The 21,447-nt window shown below is 34.8% G+C and overlaps 1 protein-coding gene across 2 annotated transcripts in view; it reads left to right on the top strand.

The window, feature by feature from the left end:
• The first annotated feature begins 403 nt into the window (after positions 1 to 403).
• LOC114360014 (zinc finger CCCH domain-containing protein 10-like) overlaps positions 404 to 21,447 on the top strand; it is a 29,044-nt gene continuing 8,000 nt past the window's right edge. Inside the window, exons 1-2 of one of the 2 annotated variants that reach the window (XM_028314564.1) lie at positions 404 to 522; positions 17,953 to 19,132. In XM_028314564.1, the coding sequence (XP_028170365.1) occupies positions 18,205 to 18,528 (324 nt within the window). In that variant the 5' untranslated portion in view covers positions 404 to 522; positions 17,953 to 18,204 and the 3' untranslated portion in view covers positions 18,529 to 19,132. Of the gene's footprint in view, positions 523 to 17,952; positions 19,133 to 21,447 lie in introns of those variants that run through there. The other variant, XM_028314565.1, reaches the window with a different exon arrangement.

The following is a 21,447-nucleotide window of genomic DNA, read 5'->3' as shown; positions in this document are numbered from 1 at the left end:
TGAAACACTTTATTGCACACACAAAAAAAACGGCATAAAAAGGCGAACTTTATGCCATGTGGCATTCTTTACCCAGCTGCCCTTGGGCAAAACAGAGAATTCCACCAATACCATTCGCTAATTTTGAAAATAATATTACTCTTTCATTAACTTTTAAGTATCTCGATACTGTATTCAATAATATCGATATATTCTATCAAACTTCACTATCGCTAATAATAATAAAACGGTTGTACCAAAATCAATACATGACTTTTAGGGTGCATTCAATACTATCGACAATCGATTTTTTTGCATCGCCCGCATCCTTTGTTTGCCTATCCGAAATAGTGAGAAAGGGACGCGGCTATAAGTAAGAACGAGAAAGCAACTAGCCCTATTCCCTTAGCTTGGCCCTAAATTGTCTCACAGGGCCGCTGGTTTTGGAGAAAATAAAACCAGTGCAGTATAGTTCACCAAGGACAGCAGACGTCACACTCCAGCACCATGTAGCCAGTTTGGTACCTGGCTCCTAAACTACAAGTAAGTGGCCATATTTGAAATCATTTCGCATCATTTATTTCTGTTGTTTGTGAGAAGAGCGATGAAAAGGTACCGATAGAATAATTAAATAATGTATTTTATTAAAAAGAGAATAGAGCCCGGTTTCTGAATTGATATTTTAGTATTGGAGATCTTGTAATCAACTATGAACTTTTCATATGAAATTCATTCTTGGGTAGAAGACGAAAGCTGGAAATCACAATTTAGAAACCGGGCCTAAGATTAAAAATTCAATGTAGCCTTGAAATATCAACTCAATTTACTTACTAATCATGATTATACCTACTCGTATTCATATCCTCTCACATTCTTTATTATTTTGTTCTCATAAACGGTTTTGGTATCAATTTTCTGGAATCTCTTTGTTATTGCTCGCAGCTGAATCCGCCGCCATCTTGTTTTGAGTCAAACTTAGCACCACAACAAAACGGTGCAAGAAAACAAAATTTTAATAATAAACTTAACAATATTGGAAGCATTTTGTTTAAATTGTATTACTTAATGAACAATAATAATTACAACATGCATTTTCTTTGTTACGTTTCTAATATTAGCGTCAATAACAAAGAGTTGTTCCTGAATTTATAAAAAATGGCGACATCCAGGGTTTTAGTCAAATCTTAAAGAAAATATGTAGTCTACTCTCCCTTTTTCATATCCTTTTTAAATTCTTAATTAATTAATAAGTAGGCATCTAAATTGTTACTTCATTAAGTACACAATAAATAGTGTTACAAAGTAAAAGTAAAGAATGTAGGTAGGTACATACTAATGCTAACATAATCTAACTTAAAATGGCGGCGGCTTGGAGCGTCGAAACCTTACTTTTTTTGTCGATTGGGTGATAATTTCTACCTGAGCTATGGTGGTTTAAATTTCTTTTAAATTGTTACCTGCTAAGTTCTATCCTTAGACAAAAACAGTGCCTCTGTTACTTTTGGGGCTACTGATTGTTTTTTAATAGCAATAAATTACTTTACTAGAATTTGCTCGCAAGCACCCACGTGGTATTCAATACTAGGTACATATCGATGTCTTTCTTTACTTCGTGTTCAGCCATTTTATGGTGGTCCCGGAGAACTTTGTACCGCCAATAAAAATAGCTTTTATTAATTTTTGATCGTTTTCTGTTTGAATCCTATACTAATTTTGTCAATAGCTGGCTCGTTCTATGTGGCTTAAGAAGAAGCCGTGTGGTCCCGGCATAGTAGAATACGACCACTCCCTTTCTTCCCATGGATGTCGTAAGAGGCGACTAAGGGATCTAATGCCAGTTTTCACCATCAATCCCTAATTTTTAAGTGACCCCTATGAAAACAAAATATCTGATGTGTTACCATAAGGGTCACTTATAGATTATGGATTGATGGTGAAAACGGGCATAACGTAAACATCAGGCCTCCCCAACCACTGGCCAAAGTGTGGGGTGTAGGTCAAATCCTCCATTTTGTCTATGGTACATTGGAGTGAATTGAAATGACTAAACTAGGATTTGACTAAGCCCGGGATATCATCTTTTTATAGATTGTTCATTGTGTTTTACATAAAGTCAATGAATGTATGCTGAATCATTCAATAATACGTACCAAGCCCCAATCATGGTGATGTTTACAGAAATTTGCTGTTTTTAAATTATAAAATCTTTATCACTAGCATACCATTTTAGATTCAGTTTCTAACACCACCTTGTCAGCAGTGCAAGCTGGGTGATGTTTACAAAAATTTCCTGTTATAAATTATAGGTTAAATTCTATATCACTGACATTATTTAAGCTTAAATCTAATATCACAGATTAAGACTTACAATACTTACTATTTTGAAGTTACGTAACAACTTATACACCGCTGGGAAAACATCGTCACCGCGGTTCAACTACACACAGCGACATCTATTATTCCGACTGAGAATCTTTTTGTCTGATGCCAGAACCTTTCAGACGGTTGTGTAGTTGTTGTAACTTTAAATGGATTTGTATTGATGCTATTTTAAGTCTTAGACTTCTTGAATACTTAATATAACATTATCTTTTAATGTGAGTAGACTATAACACCATTCGATGCAGTTTCTAACACCACCTTGTCAGCAATCCAAGCTGGGTGGTGTTTACAAAAATTTGCTGTTAATTTGTCAAATTATCTGATAAGATAACTTAAATTTAACTTATTAAATAGTATCACATATCCGTTTTGAAGTTACATAACATCTTATACACCACTGGGAAAACTTCGTCACCGCGGTTCAACTACACACAGCGACATATTATATTATTCCTACTAAGAATCTTTTTGTCTGATGCTAGAACTACAATTTCAGACGGTTGTGTATTTGTTGTAACTTTAAACGGATTTGTTTAGGTACTGTTTTAAGTCCTAGACTTTTTAAATACTTAAGTAGATACTAAAATTGATAATAGCTGTAAGATTTAGAAGATTATACCAACTAAATTGTCATTGGTTTTGATTCAGTTTCTAACACCACCGAGGCAGCCATCCAAGCTGGGTGATGTTTACAAAAATTTCCTGTTATAATTTTATAGGTTAAATTCTATATCACTGACATACTTATTTAAGCTTAAATCTAATATCACAGATTAAGACTTACAATACTTACCGTTTTGAAGTTACTTAACAACTTATACACCGCTGGGAAAACTTCGTCACCGCGGTTCAACTACACACAGCGACATCTATTATTCCTACTAGGAATCTTTTTGTCTGATGCCAGAAGCACAATTTCAGACGGTTGTGTAGTCGTTGTAACTTTAAACGGATTTGTATAGGTACTGTTTTAAGTCCTAGACTTCTTGGAATAAGTTCTTAATATAACATATTATCGTTTAATGTGAGTAGACCATAATTATTAAAATCATTCGATTCAGTTTTTAACACCACCTTGTCCGCAATCCAAGCTGGGTGGTGTTTACAAAAAAATTGGCTGTTATAATTTAATGAAATTATCTGATAATATCACATATCCGTTTTGAAGTTACTTAGCGACTTATACACCGCTGAAAAACTTCGTTACCGCGTTTCTACTACACACAGCGACATCTGTTATTCCTGCTAAGAACCTTTTTGTCTGATGCCAGAACCACAATTTCAGACGGTTGTGTAGTTGTTGTAACTTTAAACGGATTTGTATAGGTACTGTTTTAAGTCCTATACTTCTTGAATAAGTACTTAATATAAAATATCGTTTAATGTGAGTAGACTATAATACCATTCGATTCAGATTCTAAAACCACCGTGTCAGCAATCCAAGCTTGTGCAGTTTACAAAAATTGGCTGTTATATTATAAAATTATCTGATATTGATTATCACACATCCGTTTTGAAGTTACTTAGCAACTTATACACCTCTGGGAAAACTTCGTCACCGCGGTTCAACTACATACAGCGACATCTATTATTCCTACTAAGAATCTTTTTGTCTGATGCTAGAACCACGATTTCAGACGCTGTTGTAACTTTAAACGGATTTGTTTAGGTACTGTTTTAAGTCCTAGACTTTTTAAATACTTAAGTAGATACTTAAATTGATAATAGACGTATGATTTAGAAGGACATACCAACTAAATTGTCATTAGTTTTCATTACTTATTCATTTAAGTGGCAATTAGCTGTACCTACATAGCTCTGATAACCACATCCGTGTATAAAGTACTAGATAAGTAGGTATAATGGTCTAAATACCAGCTCCCGTTATCTAATTGGTTTCTAATACTACCGGCCGCTTGGTCGTAACAAATACCCAGTGTCTACAAAAGCTAGATCATTGGAGTAAATGTGCTAAAAAAAACACTACAACTACTTGGCCAAAGCAGGTAGTGTTTTAAAAAATGAGCCATAACGTGATTTCAATATGACATAACTTATCTAAAATTGTGTCTAAAACGTAACATAGCTTACATAACTACTTATAAACTATATCACAATTTTGATTATTGCCGTTTGAAAGTAATCTAACAACTTATACAGACTTGGAAAAACTTTATCACCGCGGTTCAACTACATACAGCGACATCTATTGCTGAGACATAGAATCTTTTGTCATTGTTTTGACTTCTATATTAATTGTGCCGTGTGGTTTCGGCAGAGTAGAATAGGACCACTCCCACTCTTCCCGTGGATGTCGTAAAAGCCGACTAAGGGACAAAATTGAATATTATGCGAACATCTTGTATTAATGATTGTTTACCACCACACAACACTTTTAATTATCACATTGCTGTTGACAATCTAACTTCATTTATAAACCGATAGATGTCACTATCCGTTTTTGACTCACGGTGATAATGTTTTTCTACGCGCCTATTTGACCATTGATGACAATTTTTAATTTACTTTGTGGTAACTTGTCAGATTACTGCTGTTTAATATGTTATCTTAGGTTAAGTACTTACTTAGTTGTTAATCATCATGCTAACAATAAATTTTTGGAAGCGCTGCCTAGTTTTGCTAAGCAGCGCCTAATGTTGATGTATAGCTGAACTTAGAGTTTCGTATTTTTTGTGCTGCTTTGCTTCAAGCTCGTCAGCACCTACAAAAAGTGATCGTACTTAATTCTATAAATATAGCCTACATTATAATATAACTATGTTGACGGGCTTTATGTCCGTCTAAAGTATATATTTGCGGCCGGAGTAACTTCATCACCGCGATTTAATTAAGTACAACGCCATCTATTGTTAACCATTAACAAGTCAGATTTTGCTTAGTGCTGCTTTGAAACAAATATTTGAGAGATATTTAGTGAAGGAAAAAGTTGATGATTGAGTATTATTAAAAAAAAACTGTTATTCTATCATAGTAACTAATAGCGTTTCTGTTTCAATAATAAACGACAATCACGTAGGTATTTAAAACCGTATTTTTAGTGCTGCTTTGCCTGAAGCTCGGCAGCACCTACAAAAACTGAATACGTTCTATGAACTACATTATTATTATAAATAACTAAGTATGTTGTCGGGCACAATGTCCGTCTAAACTACATATTTGCGGGCGGAGTAACTTCACCACCGCGATATAATTACGTACAGCGCCATCTATTGTTAACCATAATCAAGCCAGATTATGCTTGGTCGTTTTTTTAGAAACAAATATTTGAGAAATATTTAGTGAAGGAAAAAGTTGATGATTTAGTAGTAATTAAAAAAAACTTAGTACGTTATTATGAACTACATTATAACTAGGTATGATGGCAGGCACAATGTCCGTCTAACTAAACTATACAGGGTGACTTGTAACGAGTGAACATCCTTGTAAAGGTTTATAGAAACATGTTCACATGTAGACATTCAGACATCCATACAAACTTTGGCATTTACAATATTAGTAAAATACATAATTATGTTTCAATTATGAATAGACTAGCTGTGCCCGCGACTTCATACGCGTGAAAATAGTTTGATTAATATTTCTCTTTTTATTTACTGCTCCGCTCCTATTGGCTGTAGGGTGATGTTATACCTATTTAGCCTAAAGGCTCCCTCGATAAATGGGCTATCCAACACAAAAATATTTTTTCAAATCGGACCAGTAGTTCTTGAGATTAGAACGTTCAACCAAACAAACAAACTCTTCAGCTTTATATTATTTGTATGTATAGAATAAGATAGGTGTTTGGTGGGTATATTCGAATTTTTAGTGCTGCCCAACCTTTAGGGCGCCAGCACTTCCAAAAACATTATGGTTTGTACATATTCGAGTGTGACACCAAACTTATTTAATAATATCACATTTAAACGACTAGATTTTAGAAATACTATTAAATAAACCAATGACCAGATTAATTATCACGACATAATAAACTAATAAAGCTAAGTTATTTAATACTAAACATAACAAACATGATAAAATTATAATAAGTTAACAGTGGTGTCACTACACAATGGGCATATTGTGAATGTGAAGTAAATACACCGCTGAAATAACTTTATCACCGCGATTCAATTACATACAACGCCATCTGTTGTCAGCTCTTACTATAACAGCTCGTTTAGTTTTTGTCTACTTTGATAACACATAGATGTCGCTGTGCTGAGTTGAAGCGCGGTGTTAAAGTTTTACGATAGTGATTTATATGTCGGGAATTTTTATTCGATTTATCACTATGTATGTAAGTTAGGCTCTATATACCAGTGTACAATCCAATGACAATGTAATGTCTATTAGTTCATGATATAAATTATTTTTGCAAGCGCTACCGACCTTATATCGAAGTAGCGCCAAGAAAACAAAACAAAAAGGAAAGATTAGATTGTTTGTTTGTGTTGAATAGGCTCCGAAACTACTGGACCAAAAAAAAATTTCACCACTAGCTTTTTCCCGCGGCTTCACCCGCGTGAAATTTATTTGTCACAAATCGTCATAAATTATAGTCTATATGTTATTCTGGATTATAAACAATAATACTGTAAAGTTTCATCAAAATCCCTTCAGTATTTTTTGCGTGAAAGAGTAACAAACATGTTGACATCCAGACATCCAGATATCCCTACAAACTTTCGCGTTTATAATTTATAATATGTAAGATTATCAACAGTCCAGAAGACCTAAGCGATTTTTTTTGCGGTATGAAGTCCGCCGGGTCGGCTAGTTTACTAAAATTCTATTTCTATTATAAATAGATTAGATAGGTATTTTGTGGGTATATTCAAATTTTTAGTGCTGCTCAGCCTTGAGCCTTGAACATGAAAACAATGTTTTTAGTGCCGCTCAACCTTTATGGCGACCAGCACTTCCAAAAACCGCTGGGAAGGGGTATCTTTGTTCAACAATTACGTTGAAACTAATAGACGTAGACTAATAAATTTACATTCGTTTTGTAGAATAGCTCAAATACTATAGTCTTTTTCACCTAAGATGATCCGTATGACACTTCAAGGTTATCCATATTACGCATACTACATACGCAGAATATTCTTGAAAAAATATTTGTATTTTATTAGCAATATAATAAAAAAAAATTAACTACTTGTCTTGAAATATATAGTAAAATCTGAGTATATTGATTAATATTTTAATTAAATACGATGTAAAAATATTTTTTATTTAATGTACGCAATGTGTGAAACGGAATAGATTTAGTGCTGGGGTATTTGTTGTATAACCAAATCGATTATTTCCGCGGTTCATTAATCGATTGCAGTGAATACTTAGTTATTAAAACAATCACAAAAATCAACTATATTTTTGATTGATGACTTTAATAGTTTTTAATTTAAAGAAATAGAACCAGTACTTTTTAGGAATCGTTTTTTTGAACATGAAGTCTATGGAATTTGAATATTATCAATAAAAAAATGTTACAATAATATTTGTAATTAAAAAAAAACATGTTTTTGTTAAATAACACCTATACAAAATATTTCTCTAAAAGTAGGTATTACTAACTCTTAGAAAAAAATCGATAGATAAATCGCTATGGTTTAGTTATGTGACATCTCTATAACTTTCAAACTCAAAACGTCATACGAATCATCTTACGTGAAAAAGACTANGTAAGAGGCCGCGTTCCCGAGCCGTCAACAGTGGTAACACATACAGATTGTAGATTTTTGTCTTTAGGCACTGAGATATTTTGGACGAAAGGATGTTGTGTTGTGTAGTTTCCCGAATGCTTCCCAGCCGAGTTGGATTCGACCTCTTTCTCTACCTAGCTGAAACGTTTGTCCGAGGTAGACATACTTGTCAACAATCTCAAGATTCGAGCTCCTATCCAACAAAAGCTTTCGACAAAAGCTTCGTTTTTCCATGTTGTTCACCCGAAGGCCTACCTTTTGGGAGACTAAGGTCTTCGAGCATTGTGCCGAGGTCTTCCAGTGATTTTGCCATGACCACACAATATCGTCGGCAAACCGAAGCTGAATGATGTACTCGTCGTTGATGTTTGTGCCGAATACTTTCTATTCAAGGAGTTTGAAAGCGTCTTCCAATGCAGCGGTGAATAGTTTCGGAGATCCGGAGACATAACATCTCCCTCATGCCTCGCTGCAGAGGAATCGCCCTCGTACTCCACTCCTGTACTCGGACAACATGGTGGCGTTTCTGTACAAGCACTTCAGCACCTCGATATGTACCGACACTTTTCAGAAACCGGCTTGTTCGGGAGGCTAGAAGTCATCGAACCTACGCGCGAGATCATTCGTGATAACTTTCGCAAACAGCTTGTAGACATGACTCAGAAGCGAGATGGGTAATTAATTCTTCAGCAAGGTTTTATCCCCTTTCTCGAAGAAGAGTATCACCATTCTTCTGTTCCATGCCTCTGGCGTTGGTCCCTGGAGTAAGACGAAGTTAAATAGTCTCTGAAGGACCGAGGTTATCCCGTCATGACCCGGTGCCTTGTTGTTCTTTAGGTGTTTGAGAGCCATCCTAATCTCGTATAGGCTGATAATGCTGATATCCACAATATCTTCGTCGAGGTATATAGCTGTCCATAAAACTTTTCAATCTCACCCAGAACCTCGGCTTTTGTTGGCGTTACACCACCTTCCGCAGTCTTCAGCTTCGTCAGCTAGCTTCGCCCAATAGAGTTGTCTCTAGCGAACACTTTCGAGCCTTGGTTCCGCTCTATCGCCTCTTTAATACTATTTGTATTAAAGTTGCGAACATCATGTCGCAAGGACTTCCATATCTGTCTATTGAGCTGCCGATGTGCCTTAGCGTCAACGGAGATCTGCAGTGACATTGAACGTCGTTCTGCCATGACGTTGAGGGTAAGGGATCCCTATGGATCCCTAGGGAGATATCCCCATTACAGTTTTATTGTTTTTGGATTATTTTAATTTTGATATTCATTTTGATGTTGGTTCTTTCAATTTAATTTCAATGTTATAGGAATCTGATATTGATGGTTACCATACCAATTTGTTAAACATTTATAAATATTTAATAAGTATGTATATTCTAGTATTATTTAACAATTTTACAGATTTTGACTAAAATCGCATTAACAGAACAAATAAAATAAAATGAATAAATCAACATTTAGGTCAATAAAAGTGTGGCAAAATTAAACAAGTGTACTTATTCAATGGAAATATTCGTTTTTGTAATACCTTGGTTGTGGCAAAACTAAATAAGTGACATGCAAAAACTAAATAACTGCAACTTAGTTGTAAAATACGGTTGTGGCAAAACTAAATATTACATTTTTATTTTTTTTTATTTAAAATAATACAAAATAACATCATCGAAGAATATTGATTTAATAAAGGTAAATTTGCTGTATAAAATATCAAAAGACCGACAGTAAAATATTTTTACCCTTAAAAGTTATCGCCATTTTTAACGAAAAAAATCACAAAAACGTGAATATCTCGCAACTTTGGTTTTGTCAGTTATTTAATTCTGCCACGACGGTGACGACAGCAGCAGGCAGCGAATTCCACACAGCGAATGCACATAATTTAGTTGCTGTCATGTAACTTAACATGTGAGTTATCTATGAGATTTGGTTTATTCCACTTTGATCACCTGTATTTGAGCACCCTGGTGATCAAAGTGGACTTCAAGCGACTCTTTAGTGTCCTTTGATCACCCATTGATAAGAGGTCCACTTTGATCACCTAGGATGACCTTATCCATGGGTGATCAAATGATACCAAAGTGTCGCCTGCATGGCTGATCAAATCCAGGTGATCAAAGTGGGATGGCTTGTGATTTAACAGATGTCACTTTAATTTTGCATTGCGTGCTTAAATACATTACCCAACTGGGAATCGAACCCAGTACCAACCCCGAAATCACTAAAGCTCTAGAAACAAAAATAGTTTCCTTGATATTTTTATCATTTTCTACTTAATGCTTGATATTCTTCTTATTACCTCTATTTTACTTCATACACATATTTTGTACTTTTTAAATGTTATTTTATTTTATTCCAAATACATAGCTTAGTTCCCGTAGTTGTGTGCTTACAAATTACGAAAATCTGTAGATCCAGACAAAAGGATAAATTACTTGTACATAACTCGCCACAGAACAGTAAATAAATAAGACATCTCCACAGAATAGTTAAAAAGTTAAGGAATTAATTTAAACTCCCATTGCACGGACTTCCAATAATTTTAAACGAAAACCGTCGAAACCTGAATTTATTTATGTGAATTTTAAGTTGGTTGTGTAAGTTATTGAATAGTTAATTTATCTACGAGCCTCAATGAATTTAGAATTAACTTATGTTTTAGAGCTGTTAGGCAATCCTTACCTCCATCCTCCAAACTTCGTTCGTTTCAGCCGAATGACGTCCACTGCTGGGCAAAGGCCTCACTCAAGGATTTCCACAAAGACCGGTCCTGCACTACCCGAATCCAGGCACTTCCCGCGACCTTCACCAGATCGTTGGACCACCTAGTAGGAGGCCTGCCCACGCTACGTCTTCCAGCCCGTGGTCGCCACTCGAGAACTTTTCTGCCCCAACGGTCATCGTCTCTACGAGCTACGTGCCCCGTCCACTGCCACTTGATTTTAGCAATTCTGCGTGCTATGTCGGTCACTTTTGTTTGAGTGCTTTTGATCCTCCACTCCAGAACCTTGCTCCCCATCGGCCGTCAGTTCTGCGTACTATGTGCCCTGCCCATTGCTTCATTAGATTCATTCACTAGAAGATGCACCGTCAATGTAATTTATACACGACTGCTAAGTTTTACAAACTTGTCATTATGTAAAGTTACCGCATTCTAGCTGACCTCTTTTTTATGATATTATCAACAGATCTTCCATCGTGAACAATTAAATTAATATGCGGTGCGCTACTCTGCTGGTCAAGGCATTTGATAGCAGTTTTTAATTGACAAGTGTTGACGCGAGCAGACGATATAAGGCTTGGGCATACTGGCAGCTAGTTTGAAGCTATATTTTTCACTGGAGGGAAGTCCCTTCCTTTCTGGTCGTGCAGTTCTGTGTTTCTTAACCTTTTTTGTTCACGGACCTCTTAGGAAATCAAGCACAATTTTAAAAGGACGGGGGGTAGTAAAAAAGCAGCAAATGGCCTAAACTAGAGAGGGTCGTATTTCTACTGTAGAGACTGACTTAATGATGATGTTTTTTTTCTCCCTTCTTTACTGGAGAATGAGGTAGTGTGTCCCATCCCGTACACCTTCTTATCCTATCAAAAATCTTCTTTATTAGTAACTAGTTTTCCGCCCGCGGCTTCGCCCGCGTGGAATTTTGTCTGTCACAGAAAAACGTAATCGCGTGCGTCCCTGTTTCAAAAACCGGGATAAAAACTATCCTATGTCCTTTCCCGGAACTCAAACTATCTCTATGCCAAATTTCATCAAAATCAGTTCAGTAGTTTAGGCGTGAAAACAAGACAGACAGAGTTACTTTCGCATTTATAATATTATAGTGTAGAGTACTCGTATAGTATAGAGTAATAGATATCTAGTATTGATTACTAATAAATAATTTTAACTTATAATAAAATTATGATACGAATATGACACAATATGTAATCATGCTAAATTATGAGCAAATATTTTATTATGACGTATTAGAATAAACAATTTGGTGTTTTCAAATTATATCGACTATTTTCTTGCATTGTGCAAGGTCATTATTTTATTAATTCAACTTCTAATGACATTTTAATTTGGATAGTGACAAAATAATGGTGAGTCAAAAGCAGAACCGCTTAGGACTCTTCAGTATTTCTAATCAATTTCGTTGCGAGTCCAATGACAGTTTAACTTTCTCCGGGACAAACTTGGCCTACACTGGTTGGGCTTTTTTGCCGTCAAACTGTAGATCCTGGCTACACAGGAGTTGCAAAAATGTCTAAAAAACATAAATAAAGTAACTGAAATGGTGATACTTTAAAAAAAAAATGTTTTTGTAGATGGTTTTGCATTAGTCTATTATCTTAAGTTTGGCCCACTCTTTTTAGGGCACCCTGTCTACGGCCAATGGACGTTATTCAATGCCATAAGGTCCATTAAAAATAAAATGAAGAAGAGGTGAGAATAGTCCCGTTATCGCGTAGCTCAATCTCCGCTTGCAGTGAACACGCGCCCTAAACTAAGTGCATGGTTTGTTAGAACTATTTCGTCAGTCAGTGAGCGCTTAGACTTTGGCGAGCGGTCGCGGCGCGGGATTTGAATCTTTGAATTTTAAATATCGAACGTTTTAAATTTTTATTATTTGAAATTCGAAGTGACAGTGTTTTTTTAAGTGACAATGATAGTTATATGAGAACTTTTTGGTGATGTTTTAGTTTTAATAAGTTTATTTTTTAAAGGTTAGTAATATTTTATTTTATTTACCACAAGACTTAATTTTAAACAAGAGTTAATTTTGTTAATCGGCTGAATTTCTGAATTCTTTAGAAATCTGTTTTAGTAAAGTTTTCTGAGATATTTTAAGCCATCTTCAGTTAATTAAAACAAAACGTCACAATAACAGCTAATGTTATGACTTCCCTATTTTTTGTGTAATTTTTTGTGTTTAATTGACTAATGTAATGATACTACAGACCCCTGTGGTTGAGTGGTTGATGTCTCTCCACCCGAGACCCAAGTTCAATTATTCCTAGGTGAGACATAAAAAAAATCATTATCACTTTTTTCGACTGAGGATTGCCTAGACGTGTCCTCTGTACCCTGAGCACGAATAAATATCGTTCTTGTTATACTTAGTATGAAAACTCATTTTATTTTTGCAAGTAGGCTTTTAAAAAACACTTTTAGGTATGGTAATTGTTTAAGATCAATGACTCTATGTTATTCTAGGCTTCACTCAGGAATCAAACCTCTGACCCCTGAGGCCGATAATTTTCACCTATGTTAAAAACATTATTTATGAATGTTAATTCAAATTCAATAGATAGTTTAACTCGAATATTAATGTAGGTGTACCCTTGACTTTTAAAAGCTAATACTGCATTAACCTCGAAATTATGGGCTTTTAAGCCATAAGTCTGCCACAAAAAGTACCTAATGGCATGTAATTTTAAATTAAATGAATAAAAGAAAATTGATTGTTAATATAGAAATAGAAATAACTTTATTGACACATATAGAAAAAAATACAACAAGAAAAACAAAAAACAAACCCGCTCAGCATTTATCTTGAAAAATAATCTATATATATACAGGGTGTCCCGTAATGTAACGTCAAGCCGGAACTGGGTGTTGAGGCAAGTTATGCTGGTTATCAGAAAAATATAAAAAAAAATCTATGTGGCATATTTACAAAATNCTTTGAAGTATTTTCATCGATAAAATTATCCATAGATTACGCCTTTAAAGTTTGATCACTACATGCCCGGACACACTGTATAGTAGATAAAATAAAAAAGTATGTACATATTTATTTTTAAAATATTTCACTCATGTAGAATTTTATTGGCGGTCTCTGCACTAATAATAAAAAAGCTTGTATCGCAGCAGCCAATATAACAATTACCTTAAAGAATGAAATTTTATTTTGGTTAGATTTTTAACTCGTATTTTTAGCGCTGCTGTGCTTTTGGCTAGGCAGCACCTACAAAAACTTTTATATAACTGTTATATTGTATATTCTATGATGGCAGACACAATGTAAGCTAAATATGTCACTTTTATCAACGCGATTTAATTACGTACAACGCCATTTCTGTTGTCAACTCTTACTAAAACGGCAAAGTTTCCAAAGTCATTTAGTTTATGTCTACTTTCATAATACATAGATGTCGTTGTGCAGAATTAAATAGTGAAAGTTTTACGATAGTGAGTTCCAATTAATAGATGGATGATTGTTTTTAAAATCGTACTTTTAGCGCTGCTTTGTTTTTGGCTAGGCATCACCTACAAAAACTGTCCATATAACTATATTATAATGTATATGTTATATCCATATACAATTATGAATAGAAATAATTAGTATGTAATGGTTATTATAATCGTATTTCTGGTGCTGCCATGCCTTTCGGCGGCAGCACCTCCAAAAAGTGTTGATGAATGAATGAATATAAAATTATAATAACTTATTTAATAATATCACAATATAAGGACTAGATAAATATCACATAGGTACTTAAAAACTAACTTAACTATATGATACATATTACCTTAAATTATAATATTCTTAAATAACTAGTGACGAGCATAAAGTGTATGTGACCTAAATACGCCACTGGAGCAATTTAATCACCGCGATGCAATAACGTACAACGCCATCTGTTGTCAACTCTTACTAAAACGGCAAAGTTTCCCAAGTCATTAAGTTTTTGTCTACTTTCATGATACATAGATGGCGCTGTGCTCCGTTACATCGCGGTGATAATGTTTTTTTCCCAGCAAATATAACCTTCCGAAGACTTTAATCGGCAATCTTGTGCTTGTACTACCAAGACGAATATGATTCGTCCAAGACATTACTAGGAAGGTCAAACCGGCCTAGTTTGTCTATACGATCGTTGTATTTTTGAAAGTGCCGCTTGCTTTTGAGCTCAGAGCGGGTGGCGCTGGAAAATATCCATGGCATTTTTTATTTGAAATGCACCTTACGGCCTTGGTATGTAAGGTTTGTGCTTATTTATTTATGTGAGTGTAAAGTTCTTTGTGTCCAATAGGTATAAAGCTTATGAGTATGACCAATCAAAAACTCTCATTCCCATCTTGTTTTATATTTCAGTTAAGCTGAAATAACGATTCAACTTATAAACTAGGACTTTCCTTATTACTTAAGGCATTGTTCCTTCGGGGACATCCCGATTTTTGCAGGATCCCGTTTAGTAGTATACTTCTTTTAATATTAATTAATTAATGGTCACACGAACAACCAGTTTGCAGTGTCCTGCAAAAAACCGATTTCATTACTGGATCTTGCAAAACCGGATGGCTGTGGGAACGGACCCTATTATGTACATAATTATGAATTTAAATGTAGTGGCGGGCGTAAAGTGTAGGTAGGTTTGTATTATTATTATAAAGAGCTGTGGTTTTCTGAATAAAGAAAAATAAAAATAAATAAAATATAAATATTTCAATTATTAATAGAATTTAGTATTTAATGGTTATATAATCGTATTTCTGGTGAGGGCAGCACCAGAAATACGATTATAATTATAACCTTTCAGCGGCAGCACCTCCAAAAAGTTTTGACTCCGTTAGTCGTATGACTTATTATACCTAAATATAATAACTTATTTAATAATATCACAATGTAAGGACTAGATAAACATCACATACTTAAAAACTGACTTAACTATTATGATCCCTTCAGGTGGCATTACAAAATTCCACCCTGTATAATCGTATTTTTTGGCACTGCCTTTCCTTTCGGCGGCAGCACCTTCAAAAATGATGATAAGTAATAATATAAAATTATAAATATAATAACTTATTTAATAATATCACAATATAAGGACTAGATAAATATCACATACTTAAAAACTAACTTAACTATATGATACATATTACCTTAAATTATAATATTCTTAGATAACTAGTGACGAGCATAAAGTGTATGTGACCTAAATACACCACTGGAGCAATTTTATCACCGCGATGCAATTACGTACAACGCCATCTGTTGTCAACTCTTACTATAACGGCAAAGTTTCCCAAGTCATTTAGTTTTTGTCTGCGTTCATGATACATAGATGGCGCTGTGCTCCGTTACAACGCGGTGATAATGTTTTTTTCCCCGCAAATATAACCTTCCGAAGACTTTAGTCAGCAATCTTGTGCTTGTACTACCAAGACGAATATGATTCGTCCAAGACATTACTAGGAAGGTCAAACCGGCCTAGTTTGTCTATACGATCGTTGTATTTTTGAAAGTGCCGCTTGCTTTTGAGCTCAGAGTGGGTGGCACTGAAAAATATCCATGGGCATTTTTTTAATTGAAATGCACCTTACGGCCTTGGTATAAGTAAGGTTTGTGCTTATTTATTTATGTGAGTTTAAAGTTATTTGTGTCCAATAGGTATAAAGCTTATGAGTATGACCACTCAAAAACTCTCATTCCCATCTTGTTTTATATTTCAGTTAAGCTGAAATAACGATTAACTTATAAACTAGGACTTTCCTTATTACTTAAGGCATTGTTTCTTCCGGGACATCCCGTTTTTTGCAGGATCCCGTTTAGTAGTATACTTCTTTTAATAGTAATTAATTAATGGTCACACGAACAACTAGTTTGCAGTGTCCTGCAAAAAACCGATTACATTACTGGATCTCGCAAAACCGGATGGCTGTGGGAACTAGGGAATGCAGAATCGGTTCTGGTTTGAGGAACCGGGTTTTTCGGGTCTGGTGGTTATAAGAACCGGGAGCCCCGGTTTTTTCGGTTCTTTCGGTTCCAAAAAAAAAAAAATATTTTGATTATGATTTTTCTATGAAAATAACACTTCTTTGAATAGACTAGGAATAATCAACAAACATGATTTACAATATTTTTCTATTTTTACTAAATTTTACTCCCAAAAATAAAATAAAACACTTAAAAAATCAAATTCTAAAATCTTCTTAAAAAGCAAAATAATTAGTTTTCAATTGAGGTACAACAATCAGTCTTTTTCATCCAACTTAACGATATATATTTTTCTCGAAAACAGTAAATTATTAGTTATTTAAAAAATCAACTTCTAAAAAGTTCAAGGAAATCTCCTGGGCGATGTAATTTAATAAACGTTAAAAAATTATTTATTTATTTATTTTTGGGAAACATATAGTTACAATATAATTTAACTTAGGTACAGTAAGAAAACACATAAACCAATTAAGTTTCCACAGTGAAATATACACATAAATAAATTGCATTAAATTTTCTTTAAATTGCAATAGTTAAAGTTCTATAAAAATGTACAGTTTTCGTTTCCTTGAATTTTCAAAAGTAAATTAAGTAAATTTTCTTCTGGGCCACCCTGTATAATGAAATGTTGGGAAACGTTACTAATTCAAATTAAACGATAAATGCAAGCTAAGTTATTTATCACAAAATAAATAACAACCAATGTATGATTCGATTCAAATTAATATTTGGTAGTCAGTCACATTAATAATAATCACATTTCCGACTCTACAATAGAATAAAAATCAACAATAGATCTATATAGTGCAAGATACAATTAACAATATAATAATAATATTGAGGGAAAGTTTGAACCATGTTTGTAAAAATGTAATCATACATAATATAAAGAAACTTGAAAAATTGTTTGAACTATAAATCAATTTGATTATGTTCCCCGCAAGAAAATTTAAAGCAATGACCGTAAAACCTAATAAAATATTTTTTTATTAAAATAAAAAAAAACCTGATATGTGGACGAGTGCTTTTGCGAATTATTTGTGGGCGCTGTGCGAAATTAAAATGGTTATCATTTCTGATGAGATCACCAACGGATGGATTAAAACGATCAACAATGTTATTGAAAGAACACTAACAATATTTTATCAAATTTCATTTAATCGACAGGCAATTGCAAAGAAAAACACCACATCGACGACACCATCAACTTCCGACCTTCGCCAAATTTTAAACACATGAAAAAATATCTTAAGTCCAAATTTGAAGAAGATCAAATTCAAATATCCGAAGCGAACGAAAAAAAAAGAACTTCCGTGGTGCAACCGCCGCTGCCTCCGGACTCGCCTCCCGCGTGCCCGCTCACGCTGAAGCGGGACGAGGAGTACGAGCGCGCCGGCGCGCCGCAAGCCCGCCGCCGCCATGTGCAAGGACTGGGTGCGCGGCACGTGCGCGCGCGGCGCCGCCTGCATCTACGCGCACGAGCTCGACAAGGACCAGCTCAAGGGCGTGTACCGCTTCTGCCGCGACTTCGAGAACGACCGCTGCGAGCGCCAGGTGTGCTACTTCGTGCACGCCACCACCTTCGAGAAGGAGCACTTCTTCCGCACCGCCTTCCTGCCGCCGCACGCGCTGCACCACCTCAAGACCGCCGTGATTGGTCTGTGTATCGTAAGTTTTTCCATTATTGTGGGCCTTTTTCTTTTAAGCAAAACAAGGCAGGTATTTGACCGCAATCACACCTGATGTTAAGTGAGATGCAGTCTACGACGGTGTACCTACCTACATACCTGCCCTGTGTATATTTATTTGTAGTTCCTAGCATTAGGGATATGATGAGACAATGTTAAACTTCTTTTCAATTATTGTAAATGTGTTCTTAGATACGTTATTATACAGAGTGATTTTGCAATCAGTATCCAAATTTTTAGGAGCTACTCAGGGTCAGTAACTTAATCAATTTACGTAAAGAAAACAATAAGTTTTTTTCATATTTAATTATTTTTATCCGCTGCGTGCGGTTTCAAAATTGGTTCAAATGGATATTATTTGCTTCGTTCATAGAAAAATAGGTTAACTGCAAACCTTAAGTGGTACGCGAAAATAAGCCTAAACATTTAAAAATTAAGATTTTTCGCAAAAAATACCGCGATTAAAAAAATCAAGATAAAGTTGTATTGTAAAATTGTTCTATAGAGCTTCATATTTTAAAAAAATTGGACACCGATAACAAAATCACCCTGTATTAATAACCATGTGTTGGACAAGCAAGGTGAATTTTCAGGTGTTTACGGTTACATAAGAAAAATGCTTAAAATATTTACATATCTCACAAAAAAAAAAAAAAAAGTACAATAAGTAATCTTTATTAGTAGCTAATCTGATATCTTTAGGTTCTCTAAACGTTCGCAATTTTCTTGTTACGACTCATGCCTAATACTATAACAGATTTTTAGATAACTATGCAAAACCCGAAAGAACCGGAAGAACCGGGTTTTGAATTTTCTTGACCCGGTTCTTAAGCTGTCGAAAAAACCCGGGTTTTCCCGGTTCTTTCGGTTCCGGGACTACCCGGGTACAAACCCTAGTGGGAACGGACCCTATTATGTACATAATTATGAATTTAAATGTAGCGGCGGGCGTTAAGTGTAGGTAGGTATGTAAAATTATATCAATTATTAATAGAATTTAGTATGTAATGGTTATTATAATCGTATTTAGTATGTAATGGTTATTATAAAATGTGAACTCCGTTAGTCCTTATTATAATAACTTATTATAATAATATAAAAATTTAAGTCGTTTAATTTTAATGAAACGATTGCCAATATTATTGTTGTACCTAATTCGGTTGTAATTGGATGTAAATAGGTAGTTAAGTAGTCATGTTATGCTACAACGTGCAACGTTCCAAGTGGCGGGCGTTAAGTATAGGTAGGTATGTAAATATATCTAATTATGAATAATTAGTTTGTCATGGTTATTTTAATCGTATTTCTGGTGCTGCCTTGCCTTTTGGCGGCAGCACCTCCAAAAAGTATGAGTAACGTAACGTAAAATATAAATGATAAGAAAAAACTGATAAGTAATATGAAAACTGTTAAATCGTGTATACATAATTATTATAAATATAATAACTTATTTAATAATATCACAATATAAGGACTAGATAAATATCACATAATTAAAATTAACTTAATTATATTATACAAATAGCTTAGATTATAAACCTATTCCCATTCTGTTTTATTCAGCTAAGCTGAAAAAACGGATTGCCGTGGGAATGGATCCTTAGACATTTATTTGTCAATTGTCACCTTGTGGTAATAAAGACAATAACTTGTCTTAAAAATTGAACTTATTTATAAGTTTCTAGACCTTGGGAATAAAGTGTATTTTTCATTGCTTTGAGACGCCATACTAATTTGCGTGCGTAAATTTGCACTTGAAATATTACCCTGGTATAAGGTTTGATGTCTTATTTTTGTGCCCTTTTAGCTTAGGAACACTTTCAAAAATGTTCGAGGATTTGAATCATCATTCCCCCTATGTATTTTCAGCTATGCTGAAATATTATAATAGACTTCAATAGCCACGGGCTATTAATACGCGTCTGTAAAAACTTTACCATCGCGATTCAAGTCAGCACAGGGACATATTCTGTTGAATCAATTTTGTACTTTGTGACAATTTTCAATTGTTTTAAAATAGCCGTTACTTTTCTTTGTAAATGTATTTTTGGGACGGTCTTTTATGTAATGATTGTAACGCCTGTAAACTTAAGCATTATCCGTGGGAGAGCCACGCTTCGGCACGAATGGGCCGGCTCGACCGGAGTGATACCACGGCCTCACAGAAAACCGGCGTGAAGCAGCTTGCGCTGTGTTTCGCCGAGTGAGTGAGGGTACCGGAGGCCCAATAGGGGGAATGGGAGTTAAAAGGTTGGCAGCGCACTTGTGACTTCACTGGTACGTCCCCTATACACCCATGGGCGGTGGCAATTGCTTACCATCAGGTGATCCGTCTGCTCGGCTGCCTTCTATCACACAAAAAAGCTAAAATTACACTTAATTAAGTACCCCTACTAACTGGGCTAAAAACTGGGAAAACTTATTCACTCGGATAACAAAGTACTTTAGGAGCATAATTTGTTTATAACTTAAATTGTTGTCAGTTGTTTAAATAAGGCCACTGCTAATCATAAGCTTAATGATAATTACTGACCTAAAAAGATGGAACTTATTCATAAGGCCGTATGCCAAGGGAATAAAGTGCACATTACATTGCCTCAAGGCGACATATTATTCTGCGCAATTTTTCACTTGAAATGTGCACCTTACGACCTTGGTATAAGGTATGATGTGATTATTTTTGTGCCCTTTAAGCTTTTAGCTTAGGAACACTTTCAAAAAGTTTCGAGGATTTGACTCCTCATTCCTCTGTATTTTCAGCTATGCTGAAATATTATAATAGATTTCAATAGCCACGGGCTTAATACAAGTCTGTGAAAACTTTACCATCGCGATTCAAGTCAGCACAGCGACATCTATTGAATCAATTTCGTACTTTGAAACTTGAATGTTTTAAAACAATAGTGACTTTGGATTGTATAGTTCTTGCAACTCACTCGGATAACAATAATACTTTAGAATTATAGATGGCGCG

The sequence above is a fragment of the Ostrinia furnacalis genome, unplaced genomic scaffold, assembly GCF_004193835.3.
Source record: "Ostrinia furnacalis isolate ACB-3 unplaced genomic scaffold, ASM419383v2 OfSCF4790, whole genome shotgun sequence".
Lineage (NCBI taxonomy): Eukaryota > Metazoa > Arthropoda > Insecta > Lepidoptera > Crambidae > Ostrinia > Ostrinia furnacalis.
This window is presented reverse-complemented; position numbering and strand designations above follow the sequence as displayed.